This window comes from Anopheles ziemanni, chromosome 2 (genome assembly GCF_943734765.1).
Source record: "Anopheles ziemanni chromosome 2, idAnoZiCoDA_A2_x.2, whole genome shotgun sequence".
NCBI lineage: Eukaryota > Metazoa > Arthropoda > Insecta > Diptera > Culicidae > Anopheles > Anopheles ziemanni.
Window position 1 is genome coordinate 73,489,038 of NC_080705.1, and position 27,266 is coordinate 73,516,303.

The 27,266-nt window shown below is 46.2% G+C and overlaps 1 protein-coding gene across 3 annotated transcripts in view; it reads right to left on the reverse strand.

Annotated features, from left to right (window-relative positions):
* LOC131293161 (RNA-binding protein Musashi homolog Rbp6) overlaps positions 1-27,266 on the reverse strand; it is a 527,017-nt gene that overhangs the window by 274,027 nt on the left and 225,724 nt on the right. For all 3 annotated transcript variants that reach the window (XM_058321250.1, XM_058321243.1, XM_058321257.1), the window contains exons 4-5: positions 23,433-23,517; positions 19,875-19,916 (exon numbers count right to left, since the gene is read on the reverse strand). In XM_058321250.1, coding sequence (XP_058177233.1) covers positions 19,875-19,916; positions 23,433-23,517 — 127 coding nt within the window. The remainder of the gene's footprint in view (positions 1-19,874; positions 19,917-23,432; positions 23,518-27,266) is intronic.

Consider the following 27,266-nt stretch of genomic DNA (forward strand, 5'->3'; position numbering starts at 1 on the left):
ATTGCTCGTGAGTTGTCAAAAGTTGCGTGCTGGTGTGACTTTGTGTGCGTGTGTGTTGGTGTGTGTGTGTGGGGTTGAGACAGTTGCATCCAAGTTTGGCTCACCGGAGGATTTTACGGGCGCGGGTTTAAGTTTATGAGGTTCCTCCGACGGCGAAGACAACCACGAATAGACTCCCGCTTCCGGCTCACGAAACGCTCAAGCCATCGCACGTCGCCGAGGACTGCCTGAAGTTAAAGCAGTACCATCACACGAGCACACGCCTTTGGGTTCGCTTCCTAAGGGGATCGTTATACGAATGCAAGAGGCTATCGTTTCTTTGATACGATCGTGGTCGTGGTGGAAAAAGTTTTAACCCAAACATCCCATTCGGGTTTCTCCATCCGCGCTTTGCCAACAATTCGGTACAAACTCACGTTGGCTGGGGAGTGCGCTCAATTTTCTGTGCAATTTCGTCCCTCGCCGCACCTCCTGATCCCAACGACTGCAGTCACATCGCATCGAACGAAAGTCGACGATGGTTGGCCCATATTGTTGTAGGAAGGGAGGGGGGAGAGGGATGGATAATGTTTCCGTGGCGGTGAAAGCACCTCATAAAAACAAACCCACTAAAATCCTACCACCACCAAACGGCCCGGGAAGGAGGAAACCATTTCGCGTCTTCATTCGAACGGCGCGCAATGTCATTTGAATTTCATAATGGTCGTGAAATGAGATGAGAAAAACGGAAACGGGTGTTTATTTGCAACCGTGGGGTTCGGTGGGCCCCGGCCGTGGAGGTGTTAAATTAGGTCGATTGTCTGGTGCATTGGAGGCCATGTCGCAGCATTGCCCAATCATTCTTTAATTTACGGAAAAAACGGGATATGTGAGTGTTTCGTCTGCCTCGAAGCGCCCTGCAAATGGTGCATAGCTCATCACCACCATCATCATCATCATCGTCAGCAGCAGCAGCAGCATCAGCATCATCTGCACAACCCGTCCGACCATTTGGAAGCTTCCCGAGAACGACCGAACGAAGAGGTTCACGATGGCTCAACAATACGGTTCAGATTGAACCGCATCCGCTTTCTTGAGTGTGCTTGCTTTGCCCATTTTATTTCAATCCGGTGTATGTATCATTTTCATCAGCCCCCCCAACGGTTTATCGCACTATTTTCGGACGGACGTGCCACCCTTGCCGCGTGCCCCCACACCACCACCAAACCCCCACAAAACGCGGGCGGAGAGATCTCTTCTTCGGGCGTTTGGATGGTCTGAATTATTGAATAAAATGTCATTTCCTGTCAAATATTGAAACGTCCACATACTGGTGGGCAGATTTCCCTCCCCCCGTTCCCGCCAGTGTGAGAGACCAAATGTGCGGATTGGGGAGGGCGAGGGAAAAACAGTGAACCAATACCCCGTGTGTCGTGATTGTTTCGCTGGACTTGATAAATGAAAATGGGATAAATGATGGAACGAAGCCTGGCGGTATCCTACCGTGAGCTGGGGCGCTGCTGATTCATCGTTAGTGCTTAGACACTCTCTCTTTCTCGCACGTCCTCCTTTCGGTGTCCATTTCCCTCCCCTGCCATCCGCAAAATCGATGCACGATATCGTTGGTTGGAATATTTGCAGTCGCTTTTCCAATTTAGTACAATCACATCAGTCACACACATACTGTCTTCCTCTCTTTCGCTCGTTGTGTCGTCGCTTTCCCTCTGCATCGGTCCGGGTTGAGCCATGGGCTGCCCGGTTGACAAGTGCCCCACTCGCCCCAATTTTGCATTTCCACGAGCCGGGGGGAGGCCAGCAGGTGACACTCCAAAATGGTGCACAGTTTAATTTAACGTTTATTATCTTTGTGCCAAAAATGATTCGATTGACACTCCGCACTCGAGAATATTGCCTGCCTGCTGGGGCAGTGGAGAAGGGGGGGGGGGGGGGGGAGGAGTGCTCTAGTTTTTCCTTTCGTTCGATGCCATTCCATCCCCCTCCTGCGGCACGGAAGAACTATTTCACGAAAGCTGGGTGCTGCTTACTCCCTTCCCTAGCCGGGGTTTCGGTGTCAGGTTTTTAGGGACACTGGCGACCGTCGTGGATCGTATCGATTCTGCTGGGTCGGGGGGCTCGTGGAAAACCCACTCTTACAAACCGCATCACAAAACGCGGCGCCGGCTAGCGCGAGTCCAGCGAGGCAGTACTCCCCGATTCCGTTTTACCACGGCGCAATTCAATTTATTCATTAAACACTATGTGTCAATTTGACCAGTCGATTTCACTGCTATTTTCGGACCGCACCGCCCGCTCTCGCCCCACCGATCGGGGGAGGATTGTCGAGCCAATGCGCCTGATCCCCAGCTGCATGCCAATTGGCAAACGATTTGAGTGTTGGGTGAACGAATCAATAACGGACGCAAACGGGGATCATATTTGTGTGCAGTTTTGGATGCATTTGAGGGCGAATGTCGCTGCGTCATTGTGTCGCATTCTCGTGCACGAAAGAAGCGAGCACATGTCGGTGGTATTTGTTTGATTGTTTGCTTGTTTGTTTACCAACCATCATACCGAAAGAGATTTGAACAACAATTGAGATTTTTAATTTAATCAATTAACCTTTATTTAAGGATGTTCGAAATAGTTTCCATCAGGTAGGATGTACTTAAATTTGAACGTAAGAAAAAATAAAAAGTGTTGATCCATCAACGGATGAAAGAACTGAAGGAGGTTTCACAACCAGAACCCACATTGAAGAGAAATTTAACCAGTATTTGAAGCTACAGTTCTACAAGAAGATCAAAGGGTATACAAAATCATGAAATGGAGTGGGAAAAGTACGTAAAATTTGTGTTTTGATGTTCACCATTTTCTTTCCTGGTTCTTTTTCAATTTATAATTTTTTGGTGGGTGCGTTCATAATCAACAAAGATAATTTAAAATCAAAATTCATTGTGTAAAAAGATGAAAATTTAAAAAAAAAACCGGGACAAGTTGACAAATAATTAACAAGTCACTCCAAACCGATTATATGCTATAAATAGAAAGTGTAATGATGAATTCTCTTCTCGGTAGTTAAAAAGTAACACAGTTTCGAAAGACTGTAGCTAAATTTAGTCATTGTTTTTATTAGTAAGACCACATTCATTTACCTATCCTTACTCAGTGTGAACATGACTAACTCGAACACTTTTTTTTTGCCCACTACCCAATCTGTCCTACCTTGTTTTCGATTCTATTATGACCAAGACCGTCCTGCTTTCCTATAAAAACTCATTGTAGAAACATATGTTTGTAGAACAAACATTGCTTTGGAATAAAACTGAACCAATACCGCAAAAGCCGTATTGCGTCGCATGAAAAGGGAACCATTTTTATAATTAATACCCGAACAATGCAGCACATCGTAAAACAATCCGATACAAATGTAACTATTTGCCAGCCTGTCAACACATCAAAACTATTGTTACTGGCACGCAGGCTCGCATGGTTCCTCCCTTTGGTGGGACTTTTGCCGTTTCTAATCAGTAAAACGTACAATTTTCCCACCAAGGGGACCCCCCGCCGCCCACAAACTAGCAACCCGGGTGCGGGGACGGTAGTGCAGTATTGATGCACAACAGAAATAAAAACCTCCCCGCTGAAATGAGCAACAAACGAAAAATCCGCACTGCAAAACCCTTTCGCTATTCAAACAAACAACCAGTTTATTTGCCGACTGATAGATAGACACTTCATTTTCTCGTTTCTGCTCGCTTCCCGGTTCGGTTTTTGTTCTTTTATCCTTGACTGGTTCGTACACGCCAGTATTGTACTTGGGTTTTTTTTGCGCGGGCAATTGTTTTTCGATTTTGATTTTCACGTTTTTATTTTCATAGTTCAATCGATTGGTTTTGATTGGTTTTTTTTGTTGATTCCTTGAAATAAGTGTTTTTTCCTTTGGGCTGTTCGCCTCACGAAATTTTCCTTTGTCCTGCTGGTGATGTGCTGATTTTCATTTTTCATCCCCCCATCAACCTCTCCTTCCCTATACGCCCTCAGGGGTGGGGACAGTTTTTATGTGTTCCCTGTATGACCGACGCAGCGTGTGTGTTTGTGTCGTATTCATTTGCCTTTTTTATGTTTTTACTTCTGCCGAATGTCAATAGTTTTGCCGTTTTTTTTTTATTTTTTGTATTGCTCGCTTCCATCGGATGTCTTTTTATCAGCCCCGTCGTCGTTGCTGCTGGCGGCGTGTTTTATTATCGCAATCGTTCCCAACCCCCTGTTTCACTTTCTATCGCTCGACCCCCCGGACGGTGGTCCTCCCTCCACCGAGCAACCGATTGCAGCCCTTTTCGGCTGCCGTTGCTGTTATTGTTGCCGCCCGGCCGCAAGCCACCGTTGATGGTACAATTTGGCTGTATTTTGTTAGCACTGTCAATAACTCAATGCCTAAGCCAGTGCATGGGTCGATGCGGCACGCGGACCAGTCCGGATTGCCTATCCAGAGGATGGGAGGGGTAGGTGGGTGGCCATCGGAGTGACGGAAGGAACGGCCAGGAGCGGGGATTCGTAGCGAACGAAATCGAAACAGATTTCTGTTATTGAAAGCGTGCTGATTCGAAAGATATTGATTTGCTGCTCGTGGTGCAATATGATCGCGATTGAGCCCCGGGAGCCGATGAATGTTTTTGTATAGTTTCAGATTGGGCTTTCCACGGGGACGTAGATAGACAAAACAATACAACCAAACACAAAAAAACCAGTCGGTCCCCCGATGGGCAAAGGCACGAAGCCAAACGTACTCTGGGGTGGTGAATGAAGTAATACGTTTTAATTTATATCATAAAGAAATGGTTTTTATTTGAGGGTGCAATCGAAGCTGGACAAACCGAACCGATGTCTACATTGTTTCAATTTGTTTTCATCGCACCAAAGCTCACAACACGGAAACACGCGTCCGACATAACACCGCATGACATAACGTAAGTTATGATTGATTTGTTGCGATGGTTGCACCAAACCCAAGCGCACGGACCCAAAACTCGATCCCACCGCTTCCTGTCACCTAATCATCCGGAAGTCGTCCATCATTGCAGACGAAGCATTATTTTCACGGAATATTTCATCTTCACCAGCGCCATTTGGTTGGAATATGCTTCTACGCTTCCATTTGCACCAGGCAAGACAAGAGGAAGAGGGGGGGGGGGATGATCTCACTGTCCGTGTCCATTCTCAATGCACACCCACATATCCACAAACGAGGTGGCACGTTAAGGTCGTGCCCAAACAAATTTCCACCTTTACCGAGACAAACCTGCCAATCATGCAATCGATTTTCAGAGTTTGTGCGGGGGAAAACCGTTTGCTAAAATCGCCTGCTCAAGGATCGGCTGCAAAGAACGCATAGAGAAAAAAAAAAGAAACTTGAGGAAGAACTGGTGCAGCCAAAAACCCTAACCCGGAGCTCAAGCCGTATTTTGTATTTGTATCTATTGCTCGGCAAACGTTGACGGTATTTTATCAAATTTGCAATTTATATCAACTAACGGCAGCAGACCGTCCGTCGGTCCCTTCCGTTGACGTGCCCACGTGAGTGTAAGTGGCGTTGCACAGCATCCTAAATCGATTGCGACGATGTCAGAACCCTGACCAGCGCACGGGACACCGCTCGGCATACTGATGATGGAACGCCCTTCCATCCCGCCCCCGGCCACTGCGGTGCTTCTTTTTGCTGAAGCGGCAGGAAAATGCGATTGAAATCCGCAGCCCGAGACCCCACTCCACGCTCCCTCAGACTTCCTCATTCCACCGCCCGACCATTGGAATACGAGAATGCAGTTGGCACAAGGACAAGTGTAAAACCGGAACATCGATAGTCAATGAATTGTAAATTTTCCAAAACCAAAAGCGTAACTTGCTTCCGGTTTTCTTCGCCACCAGCTCTATTGCTACCCGCTCGAACCGCTAGGGGCGGAAAGGGTGTGGAACGTTGCTGCAGGGTAGCTTTGAAGTGCTCTCCTCGGCACACGCACAGGTACACCAAAACGATCGTCGCGAGGTTGCTTACAAACGAGTTGGCGAAGGGTCTTGGGAAAGCCGTACGAACCGTCGCCAGAATTCGTCCCAACTGTGTCCCGCTTGATGATAAGGTTAGCTTGGAAGAACAATAGACACACATTTTACGCTATTGCTTTGAACATGTGCAGGTACATGGGACAGTGTAGTGCTAGAGAATTGTAGTTGAAATTAATGTTTTTTGCAAAATGTCATTGGATCAAACTTTCCGCGAGTGTATAATTAGTTCACTTTCGACGAGTTGTGTGAAAATATATTTAAATAATATAAAAGAAGTTCAAGAAAACAAATCCAACATATTTCAAGCTTCAAGATATTAACCACACTGTACCAGGGATGGTTCCCCAAACGATGGTGACGATGGTTATCAGATCCCGTCGAGATTTTTATTTGTATGCTTCGCTCGCCCCGCGTGACTGTGGTTCGGAAAAATGGCTGTAGTGAATTTGTTCCACTTACGGAAGGGGGTGGGAAATTTCTCCCGCAACATCTCGTTCCGGTGCGGGGGACATTCCGGCAGCATTGTGCATCGTTTGGCCAGCGATGCGAATTTGTCCAACGTTCACGATGGAGGTTTTCCACCAGAGTATAGTTCGATTATTTTTTTCTTCCGCACCAAACGCTCGGCGGCTGCCTGCAGTCGAAAATTGTTCGAGCTTATTCTCTCGACCCTTAAGCTTTTTGGTGGAGCTTTGTCGGGAACATGGGAACCACACACAAACACACACGTTCGTGGTTCTCACGGTGGAAGGTTCTTTTGGCCCTCCGATCATTGCACGAGTATCAGCATCCACGAGAAGAAACCAATCGCTTGAAGGGCGTGTTCGGTTCGCCATTCCAATACGATGCGGTTGTTAGCATCACATGAAACGGCTCGCAGCACAACAGATAAAACCAAAACAATAAAAAAAATACATGCAGAAACACACAACATACGTTCACCCTCCGGTAAAAGGCTTCCGAGGGCTGAGCTGGGTGCTTTCGGGCAACAATTTATCGGAAAAAGTGAAGCTACAGGCAAAAACTTGTAGCTGTCCGGAAAGTGGATGTAGTTATTATTGTTTTCCAACCACTAGTTCATAAATCAATCACAACGATACTTGATGTAGACCAAGCGTAAACCGATTTATGGGGTAGAATGTTAAGGAAAATAATTTTAGTTGTTTCTAAAACAAGGATTGAATCTTTAAAATATACAAAGCTATAAAACTTAAAAAGTTTCTGCTTGAGAAAAAAGACTTAAGATAGCTTACTCAAATGTAGAAAAATGTAAATTTCTTTCCCAATAAATTTCTAGCCAGATAGATGCAAGGCAGTTACATTATAAATGTTGCTCATGTTTACATTACTGTCATCCTCGCGAAAGAAAGTTGTTTATCTTCCATGATTTAGTTTATTTTCCAATGAAGCATACTCCAGCGTGCAGCCGAACTAGCTTAAGGTTTTCTTCCGCCACCCCCAAAAAAATCCCCGTGCCATGGTAAATATGCACATCATCCGCCTCAGCCTGTCGGAATCAGTGGGACTGATAAAATAAAGGCACACAAACAGAACAAAACAAACGAAGAGAGATAGAAAAAGAGAAAACAAAACATCGTGCAACACTGGCCCGCAGAACACAACTATCCAGCGGCGGGTGGTTTCATTTCAATATGATTAATTGCATTTATATTACTGTTTCTATTTCGCCCTTCGGCCCGCGCGTGCCCCAATCCGGCCGAGTCACGTCCTGCTTGCCGTCAGAAACACATTTTCTCATCGATGATATCGCTTTCCGGAACTTCTTTGGTTGAAGGAAAATCAAGACCGGGTGCGATATGCTGTGAGCGACCGACCAGGAGCGTCGTCTTGCCAATTGCCTTGGCTTGGGCACAAAACAAAACACACCCACATACACACACATACATACATACACCCCAGGAGATGGCTTCAAATGGAGCCAGCAAGAAGACGCAGGACGACGATGAAACTTTTCCCTGCCCCGGCCAGCGTTGCGGCACACGGCGAAGGAAAATGAAACGGGAAATGGCCATGTAGTAAATGGCTAGCCACTCTCTCCTCCCAAGTGCCGCTCCTCGGCACTTTCGCTCAGCCCTCAGCCCCCACCCACGGGCCGGGCGGAATGAGTGAGCAAAAAGTCTTCGGGCACAGCACGCCCACCCAAAACCCTCCCGCCGCGCGGCTGAAACTAAGGAAAACGACTCTTTTATGAACAACATTATTCAGATTATTGTTCGTAATGAGATTTTAATAAGTTATGCGATACCGTCGCCCGCACCCGTCCAAGCTCGCCCTTAAACGCGCTCGCAGTCCACTTTTGCGAAGTGGCCTTCCCGCTTCGAATTCCTCCGTTTGGTGTAATTGAGCGCCAAGGTGACGTAATTGGTGGTGTCTCAAATGCTGGATTGACCCCTTCCATGTGGCTAAATGCCAGCAGAACGTGGATGGTTTTAGCCCACAAGTAGAACGGACAGGTTCAAGTTTGTGGAGAGAAATTAAACACAGGGTTTTTTTTAGAGTTGCTACAATCAGATGCTGAAGTTTTCGAGAAAAAAAAAGGAATGACGGTTATTAATAACACAACAGATGGAAAACATTGTTAATATGATTTCAATTTATCGAACTTATTTTCCATTTCCGGTGTAGTTCCACGATAAGGTTTTAGTTTTATTCAAATTCTCTAGTGAACTGTAGACAACTTCGAGCAAATGTTCAGATAGAATTATTTCCCATTCAGAATCAAATATTTTGTCGGTAATGCTTTATTAACTGTATGTATTTGCCAGCAATTTCATGAGAAAATCATAAAATTTCGGTAAAACTTTATTATTGAGTTTCCTATTGTTATTAAAAAATAAAAAAAACACTTATTTGCACAGTTCAATAAAATATTCATTGATGTATACGGAAAAAAAAAGTTTTCTTGTTCAATGCCGATGGAGGCGCCCAGTACTTTACCAGTATTATTTTTGAATCCAAGCGGATCTGCCAATAAACTTTCCATAATATGCTTTAACAGTTATTTGGCCGTAATGTTATACTATAAGAATTTTTGAAATCCAATTAAAGACCTGTTTTAAATTGGGGAGGAATTGCTTTTTATTGCACAGAAAAGATACTCTTTTAAATAGTCATCTAACACAAAGCAATCATTCTGAAAATCAAAGGCTGTATAATTTTTATATAATTAATACAAAATACTATTAAAAAAATAAAAACTGCTTCGAAACATGAAAATTTAAAATGGTTATCATAGCATTATTCAAGAGCAAATATACAAAGCTCGATATGTATTGTTCAATGCAGCGAAACGGGTTCTGTACGATCTAGTTTTAAATGCTCTCTCTCGAACGCTTGAAAATTAATGTAACAGGAACATTATGGGCTCCGGTGGCTTGCGTTCCCCTTGCTGGAGGTTTGGTTTTCTCTTACAACCATGTTTTAGGCTCGGCACAGCCATCCCCACCCCGTTCCTTTTTGGGATGCGTGTCACGAAAAAGTAGTGCAAAGTGACACGTTAAAATGCTGAATCGAACTGTTACTGTTACCCCCCTCGGCTTGTCTTCTGCCCCCTCCTTTCCAGTCGGTCCCGAAACCTACAATGCAACATGCATACTTGGCAACATGTTTTTCCCGTGTCCCGCACTTCCTTCCCTCTAGGTTCGGGGTTCGGTCTGCTTCCCCAAAAGGTGGGCGTCGGTAAATTCGTTCCCGTTGCCCATTGGAAAGCCTTAAAACACAGCGACACCGTACACACGAACACGTGGCCAACACAGTCGACAATGAATCGTTCATGGTCCCAACCCTTCTCACCACCCTCGACACTGTATGCCACTTTCGGCTGCCGGGAGCACCGCTCATCAACTAATTCTACCTGCACCCAAAATGGAAAACCCGACAGTAGGGCGGTGGCCATGGGGCATGGGGTTTTGCGAAAGGGGTGGCGCCCGCAAAGCAGCAGCACGTAGGAGGACACATAATTTGTCCAATAACAGACAGTTTGTACAAGTAACATGTTTAGTCTAGTGACATGATGGAATTAAAATTGATTCTCCCAACCATACTGATCCGAGTGCTGCCGATGCCCGGGTTTTCGGTCTCGGCTTTTGCGGTACATTCCCCGGGCTACGTGCCGTTTGCCGTTTGCCGAACCTACACCGATGTGTGCTGATCGACACGGCATGCCAGCAGATGCAGCTTGCACCTGGAAGCGAACGGGGGTGGCTAAAAATGTGCACAAAAAATGTGCAATTGTGCAAACAGTGCACTTTGTTCGGCTTGATTCAGCTGACCGGTCTGATGTTGTTTCACTGTCTTTTTATTCTATTGCTGTTCGGTAGTGTAGCATGTTTCTTTCTCGGGCTCTCGGACAAGCAAGTAATTTACTGGCGTGAGGATAAATCGCCCGACAGCATCCTCCCGCCCCGTCGGGAACGTCAGACAACAGTATCGTCGCCCATGTGTGTGATGGTGTGTTAAATTGAAATGCTGGAATTCGATTCGCCCTTCCTGGGCATTACTCGAATACACATTTTTCCCATTTCACCGTGACTTGTGATGGGAACGGAAAGGCTCAAAATGAAACGAAGTGTTTCTTGGCTCAACTGAAAAAATCTTCCAATCAACATGTTCTGTATAGTGTTTTATTAAAGGATGACTGTAGTTCTAATATGATGTTCTCAAATCATCCCTTTGGCCGTAATACGTTTTCGAAAGAAAGCACCTTCGTCGAAAACCCGTACGAGAAGAAGCGTTTGAAAGTGTGATTCCCTTCGTTGGGCAAAAGGTATTTACATGTTTGAACAATCAGCTATCGATTGGGTAGGCAATAGTTGTACATTGTAATACAGAATACATTACGGTTGATTAGGACAACTTTGGGTTTGAAAAAGGTCTAGTGAGCCTGCCATAGACATGTGCCGGGATAGGGAGGGTGGATTGCTCACCAGCTCTGGCGAGGTGGTTGAAAGGTGGAGGCAGCACTTCGAGGAGCACCTAAATGGGGTTAACTTGAATAGGAACATGGATGCGGAAGTACCACTTGGGGCACCTGGGCACGATGATGATTACCCGGTTCCATCCCTGTACGAAGTCGTGCAAGTGATGCGGAAGCTTAAAAGCAACCGAGCTGCGGGTGATGATCAGCTCTCTGGTGAGCTCTTCCAGCACGGAGGGGAGAGCCTAGCTCGAGTGCTTCATTTGGTGATCGGCAAAGTTTGGGAGATGGAAGAACTACCCCAGGACTGGATGACCGGTGTCGTTGTACCGGTCTTCAAAAAAGGGGATAGGTTGGACTGCGAGAACTACCGTGGCATTACCATACCAAATGCCGCCTATAAGATCTTCTCTCAACTTTTGCTCCACCGGTTGCTGCCCCTGGCCGAAAACTTTGTTGGGGAGTATCAAGCCGGCTTCATGGATGGACGCTCGACAACTGACCAGCTGTTTACGCTCCGGCAGATTTTACAAAAATGCCGTGAGTATAACTGCAGAACACATCACGTCTTCATTGACTTCAAGGCGGCCTATGACAGCATTGACCGGCAACAGCTGTGGATGCTGATGAAGGAGTTTCAGTTTCCGAACAAGCTGATCAGGCTGTGTAGGGCGACTATGGGCAATGTGATGTGTTCTGTAAGGGTCGGTGGTGTCGCGTCCGCTCAGTTTGCTTCCCAGAGAGGGCTGAGGCAAGGGGATAGCCTTTCATGTATCCTGTTCAACGTGGCCTTAGAAGGTGTGATAAGGCGAGTAGGCATCGACACGCGAGGTACCATCTTCTGGCGCTCAATTCAACTCCTGGGCTACGCGGACGACATTGACATTGTTGCGATCAACAAGAGGACGGTTGCGGAAACGTATGCTGGACTTAAGTCAGAAGCTCAGCGAGTTGGACTCCAGATCAACACGTCAAAGACAAAATACATGCAAGGATTAGGGTCTAGGGATAACACCCCAGATACCTTTCCCGGCATCACCTTGGATAACGACACTCTGGAGGAGGTGGGCTCATTCGTATACCTTGGATCCCAAGTCACATGTGACTCGGACACATCCTTGGAAATTCGGAGGCGCATCCTCGCTGGAAATCGCACCTTCTGTAGTCTACGTAAGTGGCTGCGATCTGGTCGTGTCTCCAGGCGAACAAAATTGACGCTCTACCGGACTCTAATAAGGCCCGTTGTGCTCTACGGACATGAGACATGGACCTTACTGGAAGGCGATCTGCGCGCACTTGGCGTTTTTGAACGCAAGGTGCTACGTTCGATCTTCGGAGGGGTGCGGGACGCGGACGGCGCTTGGAGAAGGCGGTGGAATGATGAGCTGTACGAGCTGCTAGGTGATCCCCCAATTGGTGTCCTGGTAAAAATCGGGAGACTAAGATGGCTGGGACATATAGCGAGGAGGCCTGTTAGCTATCCAGCCAGGGAGGTCATCGAAAAGGACCCAACAGGCACGCGCAGGAGAGGGGCGCAGCGAGTACGATGGCTTGACCAGGTCGAGGCAGACTTGCGGAGGATCGGTGTTTCGAGTTGGAGATCTGCAGCACAGGACCGGGCGTTATGGCGCAACATTTTGTTCACGGCACGAGTCGACCGACGGCTCTAGTCCGTTATATATATATATATGGGTTTGAAAAAAGAAGCAGAAAAAATGCAACCCCGCCCTCATGCACGAACCTTTACTAAGAACGCTCTGCAGGACCTTCCGGGAGAGAAAACACATCCACAGTGTTTACACATACTTTGTATGCGTCGCTAGTTACGTTATAAGCGTACTTCAGGCTTGCACCATCACGTGATGGCCTCTTATTTTCAGCACTAAGCAACGCCAGGGACAAAGTACAATCGATCTGATGCAAATGCGCTCCGGAAAGTGGGGGGGCTCGTAGAGGGAAAATTCGTTCGACGTTTACCTGAAGCAAACATTTGCGTTTACCCATGAGCCGACGATGCCGAATGCGCATCGCAGTAGAGTAGCATAATTTCAGAGCGCCTTTCGGTGTGCCGGTGCTCCCTTCCGGAGATTCCGTCCCCCCTCGGCGGGCCTACCAACCTAGAGCGGTGGCCATTTCGCCTGCTGCTAGGCTTTTTCGTACGCTGCTATCTCCGTCGGTGCCCTGCGGACTAGGTTTCCTTGGCCATATCCGTCGCAAACCGTAAACGCTGGATGATTATAGGTATATTGTTAATAAATTATCATATTATTTATTTATAATACAACCAGCCAGAGGAAACTACACGCCCGAGAAACGAAAACTAATAGCACTTTCATCATTGTCTACCGTTAGGATGGGGAAGCGTAGAAGGAACGCTAGGAAAAGTACCTCGGGGAAGATGGCAAGACTAGCGCCGGTCTAGGCCGGTTCTCCTTGAGCTGCGAGATGGATAGCCACCAGGACGCACATCCTGCTTCCACCTGCCAGTAGGCTTGGAGATTACGGAACAATCCGTTCGTCCGAACGGTTCCTCCGAGTTCTGCGAGGCGGGCCGCCCACCAGTGTTTCGGGTTTGGGTTTTGCTCCGGGGAGTTGGTCCGTTCCGTTCCATCCTTTGGCTCGCATTAAGGAACCGTAAGGAGCAGTGAAGGGCACATTCGAAGAATCTAACTCCTGCTCCTGGTCCGCGTTGTGCTGCTTCTGGTGTCTTACACCTTTTTTGCAGAAAGGAAGCGCTTCGGAGAAACGTATTTCCCTCTTAGTCGCAGAAGAAACCCGGACAAGAGAATTCGAACCGGGAGTCGAAAGGGGAGTATAGCCCTCCTTGGGGCTACCGAAAACCAATAAGAGATATGATAAATGGAATTAGCATCCAGCGCAATCCGCCACTGGAAAACTCCGTGGGCGAACCGAGCAAAACAGATTTGCATTAATATTTCAATGCCGGGCACTATTACTCATCTCCCTTTCCCAATACAAACGTGGAGGATGGTTTGCTGAAGTTCACGTATGCGCACGGAATCGAAGTGTTGGCTGATAGTGCTAGTGTTTGGCGTTGCTGACCTTGTACTATGTTTTGTGAATGCGTAGGTAAGCATGTGTGGGTTGCCAACGATCTTAAGACGATCAGAAGGATGGTGAACACATGGGTAACCATGGCAAAATGAAAACAGAAGAGAATGTAAATCATGATTAAACCTTTTCAAGCAACAGAAGAAAATTTAAATACGTTGCATAAGTTTGACCACTGAGTTCAAATATAAATGAGATTACTTAAAAAAGAACATAAATTTCTTGTTTATGAGGAAATTTTTTTTATAAAAGGCATTCGATCATAGATCAACTCCATAGTTGACATTTTTCCGTAGTTATCAAACGGAAAAGATTTCCTAAATCTCTAACTTCATATAAGTATGAGTGCCCAAAGCGGTAAAACCGTGTGGCTTCTCATAAGCTTTCAACTTTTCAACTTCAATAAAGCTCAACTTTCCGCAGAAGGTTACCCAACCAAGGACATTGTTTCTTCAAGTGTCGGAACGTATGCGTAACCGATTCGTCGTCCCACGAGTGAACCGAACCAACCCACGGCTCGAAAGGAAAATTATTAATCAATTGGCATTTTCTTTCACTCCAACCGAACATCGCCACTACACTTTCGAGTGGCAAAAGGAACGGCCGGAACACTGGAAGGGGAAAAGTTTTCCCATCCGCTAACGCGACAGTTCTGCGTGGCACAAATTTTCCGCTTTCGTTTCGCATGAGCTATGAGTGTGTTTCCCTGCCCCGGGTCCGGTACTCCTTAGAGAACGGTTCCTGTTTTTCCACCCTCCCGATCGCAAAGGTTCTTATCCGTTCGACGATTGTTTGTTATTTGGATCCTCTGTTTGTTGTTGTTTTGTGGCGTTGGAAGGCACCTCTCACGCCCTCCGAGACAACCAATATCGAACCGATCGAAGGCGCTCACGAAAAAAATATACAACAATCCCACAACCGAATCCGATCGACGTTAGCGTTTCTGTTTCTGACGTGAAGATTCACCATACCCTCGCCTCTTCCCGAGTGGGCTACCCGAGCCTTTTTCCTTCCCCTTGGGGCTGTGATGAGGAAAAATGGTTAATAAATTGTTACCAATAACCGTAACCGGACGAGAAAAGGTTGGTTATCTTCCTGTTTTTCCTTCTATTTTGCTTTCCTTGCTTCTTCAAAAGACAAGAAATATACCCGAAACTAGAGAAACTCCCCCCCCCCCCAGTTCTCTTCAGGAGGCTTTCAGTTCGGTGAAACCAAACCCCCTGCCACCCACCATCGTGATAAGAATAACCCAACACCACGACCAAACAGCAGGGATCATCTGCCAGCACCGAAACCGAGCTCGAGAATACCCGAAAACAATTGTGGACCGTTCGGTGCTTCCGAATGATATATTATCCTTCGATACTTCCGTCGGCGGGCGTAGGCCCGACCAACTTCCAACTTCGACTGTCTTGCCGGGGAGGTTGTTTCTCATACGTTCCACTGTTTTTTTCATCACGTCCTTCGCTTGCTTGAAGATGTGCTCGAACCGGTTTGACCCACCGGCATAAGACTTCCAGGTGGTTGATCTTCCAATGGTTGTTTGATTTGAGTCCCGTTGTTCGTTGTTCCCTTCCGGAGCGTATGTCAACGTCGTGCCCGGTTTATGCTCCAGGTGGATTTGTACGAGTTCTTTTTTTGTTGTTGTTACGTGATTGTCATTACCAATCTAAAGTGCTTATTGATAAGGTCATTATGAAAGGAGACGGTACTTGAGGCCTCAGCCGAATGGGGACAATTCGTTGGCATCGGGTTCCATCGTTAAGGCCGACCCACTTTCAATCGAACTCGGTCCGGGGCTTGTTAGGGGCTCGTTCAATGGTGGCTCCGGATAATGGACAGTTGTCATTTGCGGTACGATGAGTGATCGACAACGAGCTGTCCGCACTCGCGAACCCACCTTTCGTACCTTCCGTATGTTTCGACATTAATTAAAATGGGAAAAATAGCCATCTACCAGCAAGGAGAAAAAAAGTACGGTTGGGAGAATAAAAGCCACTTCTAACAGAAAGATACGCGTCTCTTTGGATCCCCGGCACGTAGGATACGGAAGGAAAAAATACAAAAAAGTCGTATACCATCATACCGATGGAATTATAAAAGTAGGTACGAGCCATCCTTCCATCCACTTGAGAAGAAAACGTTTCCTTGCGTCGCCAGCGAGGAGATAAACATCGTCAACAAAAAAGAAGTTGACGCGTGCATAGGACTAACCACGCACTACGCGACAACACGGTGACTTTCAGCTTTTGTTTCTCAACGGGAGGGAGGGCAGGGGGTCGGTATATTTTTGCTATTTTTCTATAGCATATTTTTCCATTCTTTTTTTTCCTATTCATAATTTTACTCGCTAGTTCTAAGCGAGGCCGGCGAAAGTTAAAACATTAATTAATTTGTCAATCTTCATTACCGGTGTGCGCTAGTAATTAAAATTAATGACTAACTTCAGCCCCCCGGAAAGGACACACACAATGCGGGCGATAGTTATTGCAGGTGGCACACTACTGTCCCGCTCGAGGGTGGGCCGGGAAGTGGAGGTGGAAGATTATGAGCCTGACGTAATGAGACTGACTGACTGACGACGGTGTCCGGAGGATGGGTCAATTAGAACCTCATGAAAGGTGCCGGGACGGAAAGTGTCTTCCCTCGGATGGGTGAGATAATATCGGCGACCGGCGATGTTGCTCGCAGGTCCATTCAAAGATGATTGATGAGGCATGGTCGTTTCGGAGCATTCCAACGAACCGAATGGTGGCCACTTCAAACGCAACTTCCAACCTGGACTCGGTTGTTACAGTGAAATATTTAAAACGATCACGGGTTGGGTGAAGACTTCATTGAGCTTCACCTCATTCGAGTGGTTAGATGCACCACCTAGAATGGTTCACAGAATATGTGTATCGTTGGCAGGAGTAAATCAAATGAACTTCACTTCTGCTTTCGAACTCACGCGGTTCTTATCGCCTCAAATGTCTGAGTAATGCTTTTTCATTTGAGCGATTCAAACGGTGCCAACCCATCCATACATCCATCCATTCTCGAGCCCAATCGATGGAATCCGAAATCCATGCTCGGCGTGTTTACCACCGGCATCGTCTCTCCGATCCGCCGTCCCTTAGGGGAACTTCTGCACCGAGAGAACCAGCATCGAAACGCAAATTCATTGAATTAGATAAATTTATTCATAGTTGAAAACATTCCAAACGAAAGAAACCCATTCGAACCCACCTCGGGGCTTCCGGTACCGCTTCCCGTTACTGACCCCACCCGTCGGGCCACCCCGTGGAAGGCGTAGAAACCGACGCTTTGTACCCGATATTCTGCGCCCTTCCGTCGATGGAGGTCGCCTTGACTGCATGCTACCGTTTGATCCAGGGCGTACTTTAGAGCGGGGCAGGCAGAAGAAGCTGGTTTGCTTCAGCCCTCAGTCCCGTATGTTTGCCACAACTGGAGGGGGAGCTTCTTGGTGGATCAAACACCTCGACAAAAGAAAAAAATAAAAACGAAGGAAATCGGAATGTAGCCAACGAGAAGGACGTACCCTCAGCACTATCCGGAAGTTTTCGACGAAAAGCCGGGACGGAACGACCCCGGATGCGGCCGTGGGGATGATACCGGGCGGGGGGGGGGGGCGGGGGGGGGGGGGGGGGTTGGAAGGCCGGCGTCTTCAGTTCGGCAATGATTTATGATGGCAGAGATCAGAAGTTCGCAGGGTTCTTGCAACCCCATCGGTCGTAGTGGTGCTATCGGAGCGTCGGTGCGGGATCGAACGGAAACCATTCCGGCGGTTTTCTTCATCGATCAATAAGGAGCTCGTTTTCCGATGGCGCGGGTGAGGCAGTAGTAATCTGCACACAACCTCAGGACTTAACCTGCCCCCGGTGTGTGGGAGAAAATTTCTCCGGAGGATTTAACACAAGTAGAGTTGCAAATTTATTTTCGTATCACTGACGTCTAGGAACCCTTTTCCCCGAATTCAAAATACTAAAATATCCACCTTCAAACAATCTTCATCATACTTTTCATAGTACTCTTCTTGAAGGTGAAACTTTCCACCGAAACCAAAATACAAGAAACGCCTCAAACTCCCTGACCGCTCCAATTAGTAGAAAACTTTTTCGGCAACTTTCCACTCAACGAACAGTGTGCTCCTCCGCAGCAGCACGAAGGCACGAAACTCAAATCAAAAATTACTATTCGTTCGACCGAAGGGTACTTTCCGAAATAAAATGCGTGTAAGTATTGCATTATCGTCACACGCTTGGCACATTCAGGGAAAAGTTTTTGTACGATCTTGAAAACAACTCGCCCCAGAACATTATTTTTTGTCGGAAAAGAAAAAGCATGCCGATATTTTCATCGCTATTTGCCAGCTACAAAGCTTGCCATTGACCGAAAATGTGTCACGGTGCTTTTTTTCCACCGCCTTGTAACACGATGACCACCATCGCAGGGATACACTCCCGGCACGCTGTGAAGCAAGAAGTTGTTCGAACAATCGGGACAGCATATCCTGCCCGTGTCCTGCCCGTTACTTTGGCTATCAACCTTTAGACACTAGGGACGAAGGGGTGGACAAGGTCGAGCGGTGTTGTAGCTGCAAGCAATTGCCGGGATAACGACGTGGAGTGAACACGAGCAAGCCAAAGTAAAAAGATCGACTGGGAGTTGAAGGAATTGCATGGTGTACGCTCAAATAGCTACGCTTTCAATACGCTTCAAACGCGGGCCTGAGAGTGCTCCAGCGTCAACCGTGAGACCGGGGACACATATATAAGCGACAGAAAACACTGGGATACAACACCGACCGAACACTGATGACAGGCCGTGGCCCCGGGCTAGCTGTTGATGAGAAGTAATCGTGTTCTCGGCAGCTCCTTCGTCAACGGTGAAGTTGTGTTCAAGTTGTCCTAAGCTTCACAGCTTGGGTATCTTTTTCTTTTTCCTGTTTTTCCGTTTCTTCCCATCCTTTGGTCTCCTCCAGAGTGATCCAAATCTGATCCCTCCCCGCCGTACGGTGTGGTAGAAAATGAGCGTATAGAAAATGTGTCATCCCTCGCTTCGAAAGAATTTTCCGAAAGAAAACACACTTTCCACCATCGCCGGCAGGGTGACCTGAAGATCACACTCTAGCCTTGGTCTGGTCAGTCAACGGGTCGAACAATGGGGTGGGGGGACAACTACTACCGTGGGGGCCGATTTGAGATCTGGTATGTAAAGTCGAAAGTCTTGTTCAAAAACTTCACTTTCCTTTTAGACGTGTTTTATATGCACGTTCTGCAACGTGAAGTTATTTACATTTCAAGCATACTCTTTTCTTCCTATTTTCATGTGATGGTACCTTTCGATCCCATGAACGGAAATTCTACGGCCGTGAAAAACAGAGTAAAAAGAAGCATGTCCTCGTCGTTTCGAAGTGGCCGTAAGCTAATCAGAGGAGTATACAAGTATTTGTCAATGTAAAAGGTTTGATTTCTGAAAAATTTGTTATTTGCAAGAGTTCTGGAAAATCGCAACCACGCTCGCGTAAAAACCGTAGCAATATTTTTCGCCCATCGAAACGAAGGAATAGATTCATGAGCAATATCTGTTCGGTAAAATAAAACGATTTCCGGAAAAAAGAGAAAAAATAAATACATACCCCTGTATGCATAGATTTCGAAAACAATTCGGATGGTTTTCCGAATAAATAATACTTCAAATTAAACCAAATATAGAAAGAGATACAGGAAAGCGGATGCGGATCAGCGATACCGCCAATCCGTGCTGCCAATCGTGCCGCGGCGCGCCGGGTTGTAACTGGGATGAGTAACGGTCCTTCACTTACCTTTGGATGTGCCCTCCTAGGAAATGCTACTTTGGGGTCGATCTGAAAGCAGACAGAGCACGAAGAAAGAAGAAGAAGGTTTTTCAATGAACGCGAAAGAGCGTGCCGTACGGCCACAAAAAAAAAACAATAAAGAAGGGAAATCATTCAAATGAGCTGATTCTCATGCAAATGCACGAATATTCTCCTGCCATCGTTACCATTCATCTTCTTTTCCTCCCAACCACGGTTTGGCAACACGTGAGGAAAGGGGGGTGGGGGTGGTTTTGGGCAACGGAAATACGAATAAACCCCATCCACAACCCGGTCCATCGGTTGCGTTGGCTAAACCACTTCTCCACACTTTTATTCGTGAGTGTGCATTCTTTTGTGAGAAAAGATAAAAATGAAACCGGAGTAAAGGCTGAATAAGACGTTCCAAAATAAGGCAACTTAAACGATTCGTCAAAAACAGACAAAATGGTGGTACGATGTGTGATATTTCCACTGGTTAGAAATAAATCAAAGTTACAGTGGCAAAAAATTACTTAACTATTCGGGATATTGTTAAAAAAGGTGCCAGCCAACAAAGTTGTTTAAACTTCGCAAAAAAAGGAAGATTAATTGGATAAACATCCATATGAGTCTACACATTTCGAATGAAAAACAAATAAGTGGTCAACAAAGTTATCAAAATAGTAAGAAAAAAAGAAAAAAACTTCCAAAAGGAGTTTTCAAATAATATTGAAACAACGCTGACCTCAAATGAAGAAATCTGTGCAAATTTTATTCCATCCATTTTGTTTCTTGTTTTGTGTTTCGTAGTTCAATTGGCTACGATTATTCAATCGACATTGAATAAGTCAGGTTTAGTGATTTGAAAACCGGCTTTCACCTCTCTCCGCTACCCAAAGCCAATAGAGTCTTCTACGAGTATTTTCGTGTTAAGTGGTTTTTCTTTTCCTTTTTTAGCAGGGCCCCATCCGAACTAACCGTACCCGGCCCAGAACCAAAGGCGCTCAAAGGTGTTGACATTAAAAATAAATCCACAAGCGAAAGTAAAAACGCACCGACAAGGTGTTTGATTTGTGCACGGGACCATCACACCCACCGAATTCCAGGCGCGAAAGGGCTCGAAATCCCCCCGCGCTGGGTTCATAGCCCCGGGTCGGCCCCGGGGGGAGGGTAGGCCGCCTGGGAGGCCAAATCTTATAAATACTTCAAACAAAGGCCCCCGGAATCCTTCTGATTAAAAATGTATATCCGGTGAGCCAGTAAACGATTTACATACAAAAAACAGGAGAAATTTACATATTCAAGAGCCACGGCAAGACACACGCTCGCAACCGAGCAAGCAAACAATCTTTTACGTCTCACGGCTGGGTGTTGGACCGGGGGCGAATCCCAATTTTATCGAACCGTGCGCAACGGTATGCGGTGTTGAACCGGGCTTCGGTTCGCCATCAATCCGGCACTCGTGCCAAAAAGTGTAGGTGATTGAAAGGCCATAAAACAGGCACATGGCTGCCGGAAAGGTTAAATTCGTTCGTTCGCCAGAATTTATTCACGCACATTCTGACCGAAGTGCGGGGCAACGGGTTACGAACGGGGGCCGGGTTTATCCTTACGATGCACGTTAAAAGGTGCCAAAAACAAATATTGTATCTACATTTAAGTACAGCTTGAACTTATGTCACCTCGTGTCGCACATTGGAGGAGGCGCATTCGAACATTCGGCCCGGCTTCGTACTGTTCCGATTCGCTGGGAAAGGCAATGGTAATGGATTGAAGTATGCTATCCGGACCCGGGCGCTCAAAGATGGAAAAATCGACAACCGAAACAAGCCACACTGACGTCATACCGAAACCACCCTTTTTCACACTTCAACAACCCTTAGCGGTCGGGGAAAGAACTCAGTGGAGGTTTGTTTTTTATTTAGCTATTTCACTAGAGCCCTTCCAGAAGGTTGGACGCTGCCGCACATCGGGCAAACACGTAAGATTTGCCCAACCTGGAGCCGGGAGTTGCTTCTACCTTTTCCACTTTGCGAGGGATACAAAGGTCCCGTGTTTCAGAGTCAAGTGTGTTGCCCGGTACGGACGCTCCCGGGGAGTGAAATTAAAATGAATAATAAAAAATATTGCCATCCCACGAGATGGTTTAACAAGAATTATGTTTGTTTGAGGACCACACGTTGCCGGATGTTTCAGCGGCTGGCGACCATCAAATAGCGTTCTGCCGCTCCGGTCAAGAACCAGTCCCCCTTTTCGTCCCATTTCGGCCAACCAAACGGGGTAGGGATGGGTGGTGAAATTCGGCGCACACATCGGAAGATAGACACGTGGGTGACACAACGCGGGTACCATTTACGGTGCGCCGGATAACGGGTCGGATAGCCCACGTCAGGCTATTGTAACAATCTGCCGCTTAATGCTGGACTAAGCGAAGTCCACTTTAGGGCCAGGCGGGCCAACCGCGGACAATGTTTTATCACTGTCCAACAAGTCCACGAGATCGAGGGGGGGGAGGTGGGAGTATGTTTGAAAAATGCTGCACGTTCCAAAAAACCACCCGGCGTAATGCGGAAGACCGGCATCTTCACCGGTTTTATTTGCGCGAATATCTTCCTCCTTGCCGAAACAAAAAAAGGGAAGTATATTTATTTTCATTCCACCATCAGGCTCGCAGGAAAAACAAGTGGAAAGAAATAAAATTCGAGTCGCAAGATTAACGGAGGTGCTCCCTCTGTCAATGTGCGCACGTGGATAGGATGGCATGGATTTGCAAGAAAGATGCTAACAAAAACAAAAGAAACGCACACATGCCACGCAGGACATAAAATGTAAACTGGGCACCACAAATAAAGCAATCGTTAACGGTGGCATTTGACCGTTACGGACGATGGCCCGTCTGCTCGGCATCCTTTTATTCTCGCTCGTTGCAAAGAACTAACGATATAGAGCTCATCTTCTTTTCTCTTCCTTCCGTCACCATATCAGGTTGGTTGAGGTCGATTATAAATGTCGAAAGCGGGATGGCCAATCGGACGGCCCAGCGCGCAATGGGCCAGGGGTGAAAACGTGCCAACCGACCGTTATCATACTGGCCAGGGTGGGTGGTGGGTGGGTAGGCGAGAGGATAGTGTTTATATTACACTTTTCCGGCCGCGACTAAATCGCATTCACATTCGCAGCATAATTTAAAGAAAATAAAGTTTGATTGTTATTTCAGCGCAACGATGTGGAAATGGTTTTATGACGCAAGCCTCCCGCATTCAGCCCCGCTGGAGAAGGGATTTAGCAAGTAGGATTTACGGCCTGGGTCGCCTTGAGGAGTGGAAAGTGAAAAGCTGAATTTCTTCGCTTGTATGACGGATTTTTGTCGTTATGAAACGATTGGACAACGATAGTTGTAAGTAATGCGGAAAATACTTTTCAAGGGGTATAAAAACATGATGAGACACATTACACAACCGTTGGAATAAAAGAAACTATTTTACGTGACGTCAGCTCATTTGAATTTTCACAACATTAAACTAAAAAGCTAACAGAAATGATATTATAGAACAAGAAAGTTACCTTTTTGCCATCTAATTCATGTGTACCATGTGCTAACACTTTGTCTACGCTTGCGGGATCGCCGAATGTGATGAAGCCGAAACCCCTGGAAAGAGAATGACATTCGATAGTTAAGTTAGGATGCAAATAAAGGGTCAACGGCAGACAAGCCTGACTGCGGGAAATGTAAAGCTAGCATGCCGACTGGTAAATGGCTCTCAATCACACTATTTATCACTAGTTGATTGTATGAAAGCGCCATACTGAAACAATCTTATGTTCTTCTGCAACGTTAAGGCAGCAGAAAGGTAAAGAAACTTAGATATCACACATGATTATCTCATCTATCAAGCAAGTTAATCCTTTTCATACAGAAACACGGTGGTAAGAGAAAACATTGAAACTATCACAATTTATTTTTTAATGTAATAGTATTTCTTTAATACTCGGAATCGATATTCAATAGAAATGAAACATCAATTAGCATTACTATCATATGTGATACCTAACAGATAAACCGAACAATAGCTAGAGTGTCGATTGCTTCATGTTTCTTTTATCTATTATTATTAGTAACGTCAAGCTATGCACGAACTCTCCTGCTCTGGAGGACGCTGGCTGTAAATAAGGTATTCGAAGCGATTCTACAAACTCTACTCGCAGTCCGATCAATTAGAAAACGGGAGCACACCTACCTTGGTCTCGAGTACAGTGGAGCCGAAGAATCAGCCAATCCCATCGCAGACGAGCTGAAAGAGAATGGTGTACTCGTTCAAACTAGTTGCATGACCACGAACGTTTACAAGTCTTGTTTTTTTTTCTTGCTGTATAATTTAGACCAACGGAAACAATGGAATAATGTAGCGAAACGAAATGCAAGTTGGTCAAAGAAAAGTGTGAAGGAAATTACTGGCAAAATCGTTCAAGAAGAAAACAAGGGTTAAGAGAAAAAGGCTGGAAGTGAACTTGCAAACAAAACGAGTTCGCTGACGACGTCAACGGATAACGAAACATAAACTTGAAAAAAAAATAAATAAAGGAAAACATGAAGCAATTTCGCACTCAGCAGTTGTTATGAAGCAAACGTAAACAAAAGAAGAAAAAACGAACAAAGAAAACGTTCTAAATTAGGAGAAGGAATTCTACCCCGTGAAAAGGTAAAGAAAGTGCAAGGAAACATATTTTGAATTATCGAAATGAACGGAACCACCGAACCAACAGCACGTCCGGTCCAGACGAGGTGCCCGGTTGGATGCATTGCAAAACATAAACCACCCCACCGAATCCCATCACCGCACAGGAAAGCATTAAATCAATTTAAAGTATCATGGATTAGATTTAAACTCCTGACAATATATCACGCCACGCGCAATACCCCCGCCCGGAACTGGTGAAGTATTCTTAGAGGAGCCCCCTCGCACAACATCCCAGTGATGGCCCCTTACCCTTCCTCCACCCCACCGCATTTCCTTATCTCGTCATACTGACAAAGTAGAATGTTCAAGGATTTTCACCAATTCGTTGCAGGTTTTGCTGCCAAACGCGGACATTCTTTCTTGAGCGTTTTTTTTTTCTCGTTCGCTCCGAGCAGCAGTTGGGAAAATGTTTTTTTGTGTGTTTGGTTTTCCCCGAAAAGAAAGATGTCTTAAAAAATCCTCCTACCAACCGATCGCATCGCTTCAAGTGTTTAAAAGATGAAAGGATATCAAGAGAGCCAAACGAAAATGGGGGGGAAAAAACGTATCGCACAAGATAGCCCGCGCTCGCAAGAAATTCAACAATGGCACAACAATAACGCGAAAATATGAACGCGAAGCACCACAGAACAGCAGCCCGAATGCTCGAATGAGTCGTAAGCGTAAATCATTGTTGTTACTTTTTTCTGATAGCTCCCACAACGAGCACCACGGGACGGGGGGTAAGAGAGGGAGTGAGAGACAAAAATTGAAAATAAAGAACATTCCCAAACCCGCCCGGCATCGCCCGGCACAACCACGGGCAATAGCGCCCCAGTTTTCCACCGATCGCGCTGAGACATACATTGCTGAAGTGGCCTCAAAAGGAATAAAAAAAAAACCGGCCCAGAATACGTTCACCCATTGGCAGACTAAGGCAGGGATTTGGTGCTTCCCGTGCTGGGAAGGGATAAAAGTTGATGCAGCAGAAGCATCGGCCACAACAACAACAACAACGGCGTGGTGGGGAGAAAAAAAACCTCATCAATCATATGACGATAATGAATTTTCCTCTCAATTTTGCCGTAGTTTTCCGTTTTCGGGTGACGTCTCATTTCATTCACGGCAGCTGAATGCGGTCGGGAGGAAACATGTACGGAAGCGGCCCTCCCGGCCCGAGGAAGCCAGTTTTTCTTTTGCAACAAATTTCGCGACAAGAAATAGGCAGCTTCAAAACAAAATGGAAGCAGCAAAAAATGGAATACAGCAGAGCCGAAGAATCCTTGGGAACACGACAGGACGTGCTGCGCGACATGAGTGGAAAACATACGGAAAATTTGTTACCTTTCACTCTTGTCACTGCGGTTGGTCGGTAACGTCTTCCGCCGAAGGGTGGTTGGGTGGGTTTGGCTAGGGAAGATGATATTTGGGAAAAATAAAAACGATATCGGCAAGAACGCCGATGAAAATCTTCCCTTTTCCCGCGACGCCGGGTTTGACGCGAAAGGGGTCCCATGGCTTTTGTTGTGGGAAATTGTTAAGAAAAATAGTCGCACACACCCACACAAATACACATACAGTGAGAATGGGAGGAAAAAAACATAACCGATTCGTTGTTCCTCGTCGCAAACAAAATAAGCTTTCCGTTGAAGAGCGGAAAAGCTTGGAAAAAAAACATTAGCAATGGTTGAGTTCGATTCGATTTTGTGTTTGCTTATGGTCTCGGCTCTAACCGTCCTGCGAGTGGAGGGCTCTTGCTGGAGGCGAGCATCTGCTGCGACCGCCGCCGGTAATGAAAACCCATCAAGGGATATTTTTCCGTCCATTTTCCTACCCCCGTCTCCCTACCCCATCCATCGCTTCCGCCGCCATTGTCAGGCGACCCGTGTTGGCGTGTGTTTGAATGGCCACGAACCGGTTGCCGAAACGGACTGACGAGGCTTAAGCGCACACAGTTTTGCCACCGGGGCGGAAAAATGTTTTATTATTGACGATAAAAGAACATCTCGCGTGGCAATGCGTGGCTTGCTGACTGTTTTTGCTTTTGTTCATGTTCGTTTTTGGCATAACAATTTACATCTGGCTGCCTAGGGGACGTTAGTTTTTGTGTGCAAAAATTCGGTCGTTGTGAAATTCCTGTCCTAAATGCATTTTAGTATGTTTAAAACTTATACAAAATTGGTTCTAGATCGATTTTGATTATCAAATAAAACAATGATCATCAATGGATCAGGAATGGAATACTTTTTAGAAATGGAACACATCATCTCACCTCTCCATCCACAATCCATGATTTACACAGGAGTTACAAAATATCAAGTTTGCTACATCTGTTGCTATATGTCCATCTATCTATGCATCTATCTATCTATGTATCTATCTACCTGGTCTACAAGACTATACTGCCCCGATGCTTGCTAGACTAGGTAGAATTTTAATTCTGATCGCTTTACTCTTACCAATTGGAAAAACCCTTGTTTCTGATACTGATTGATAGTTAAAGGACGCTCGAAACGCTTGCTAGAGACGGTGCTAGAGCGGAATGGGTGATGTGCCACGCCAACGGCCGAGACGCGCAGCAAACATCCGATCTAGTGCGAACCAAACGGCTGTGATGGCCAATCTGCGTAATCAAGGTACAAGGAAGGGAACAAGCATGAGAATTAGTTGTGAAGGTAAG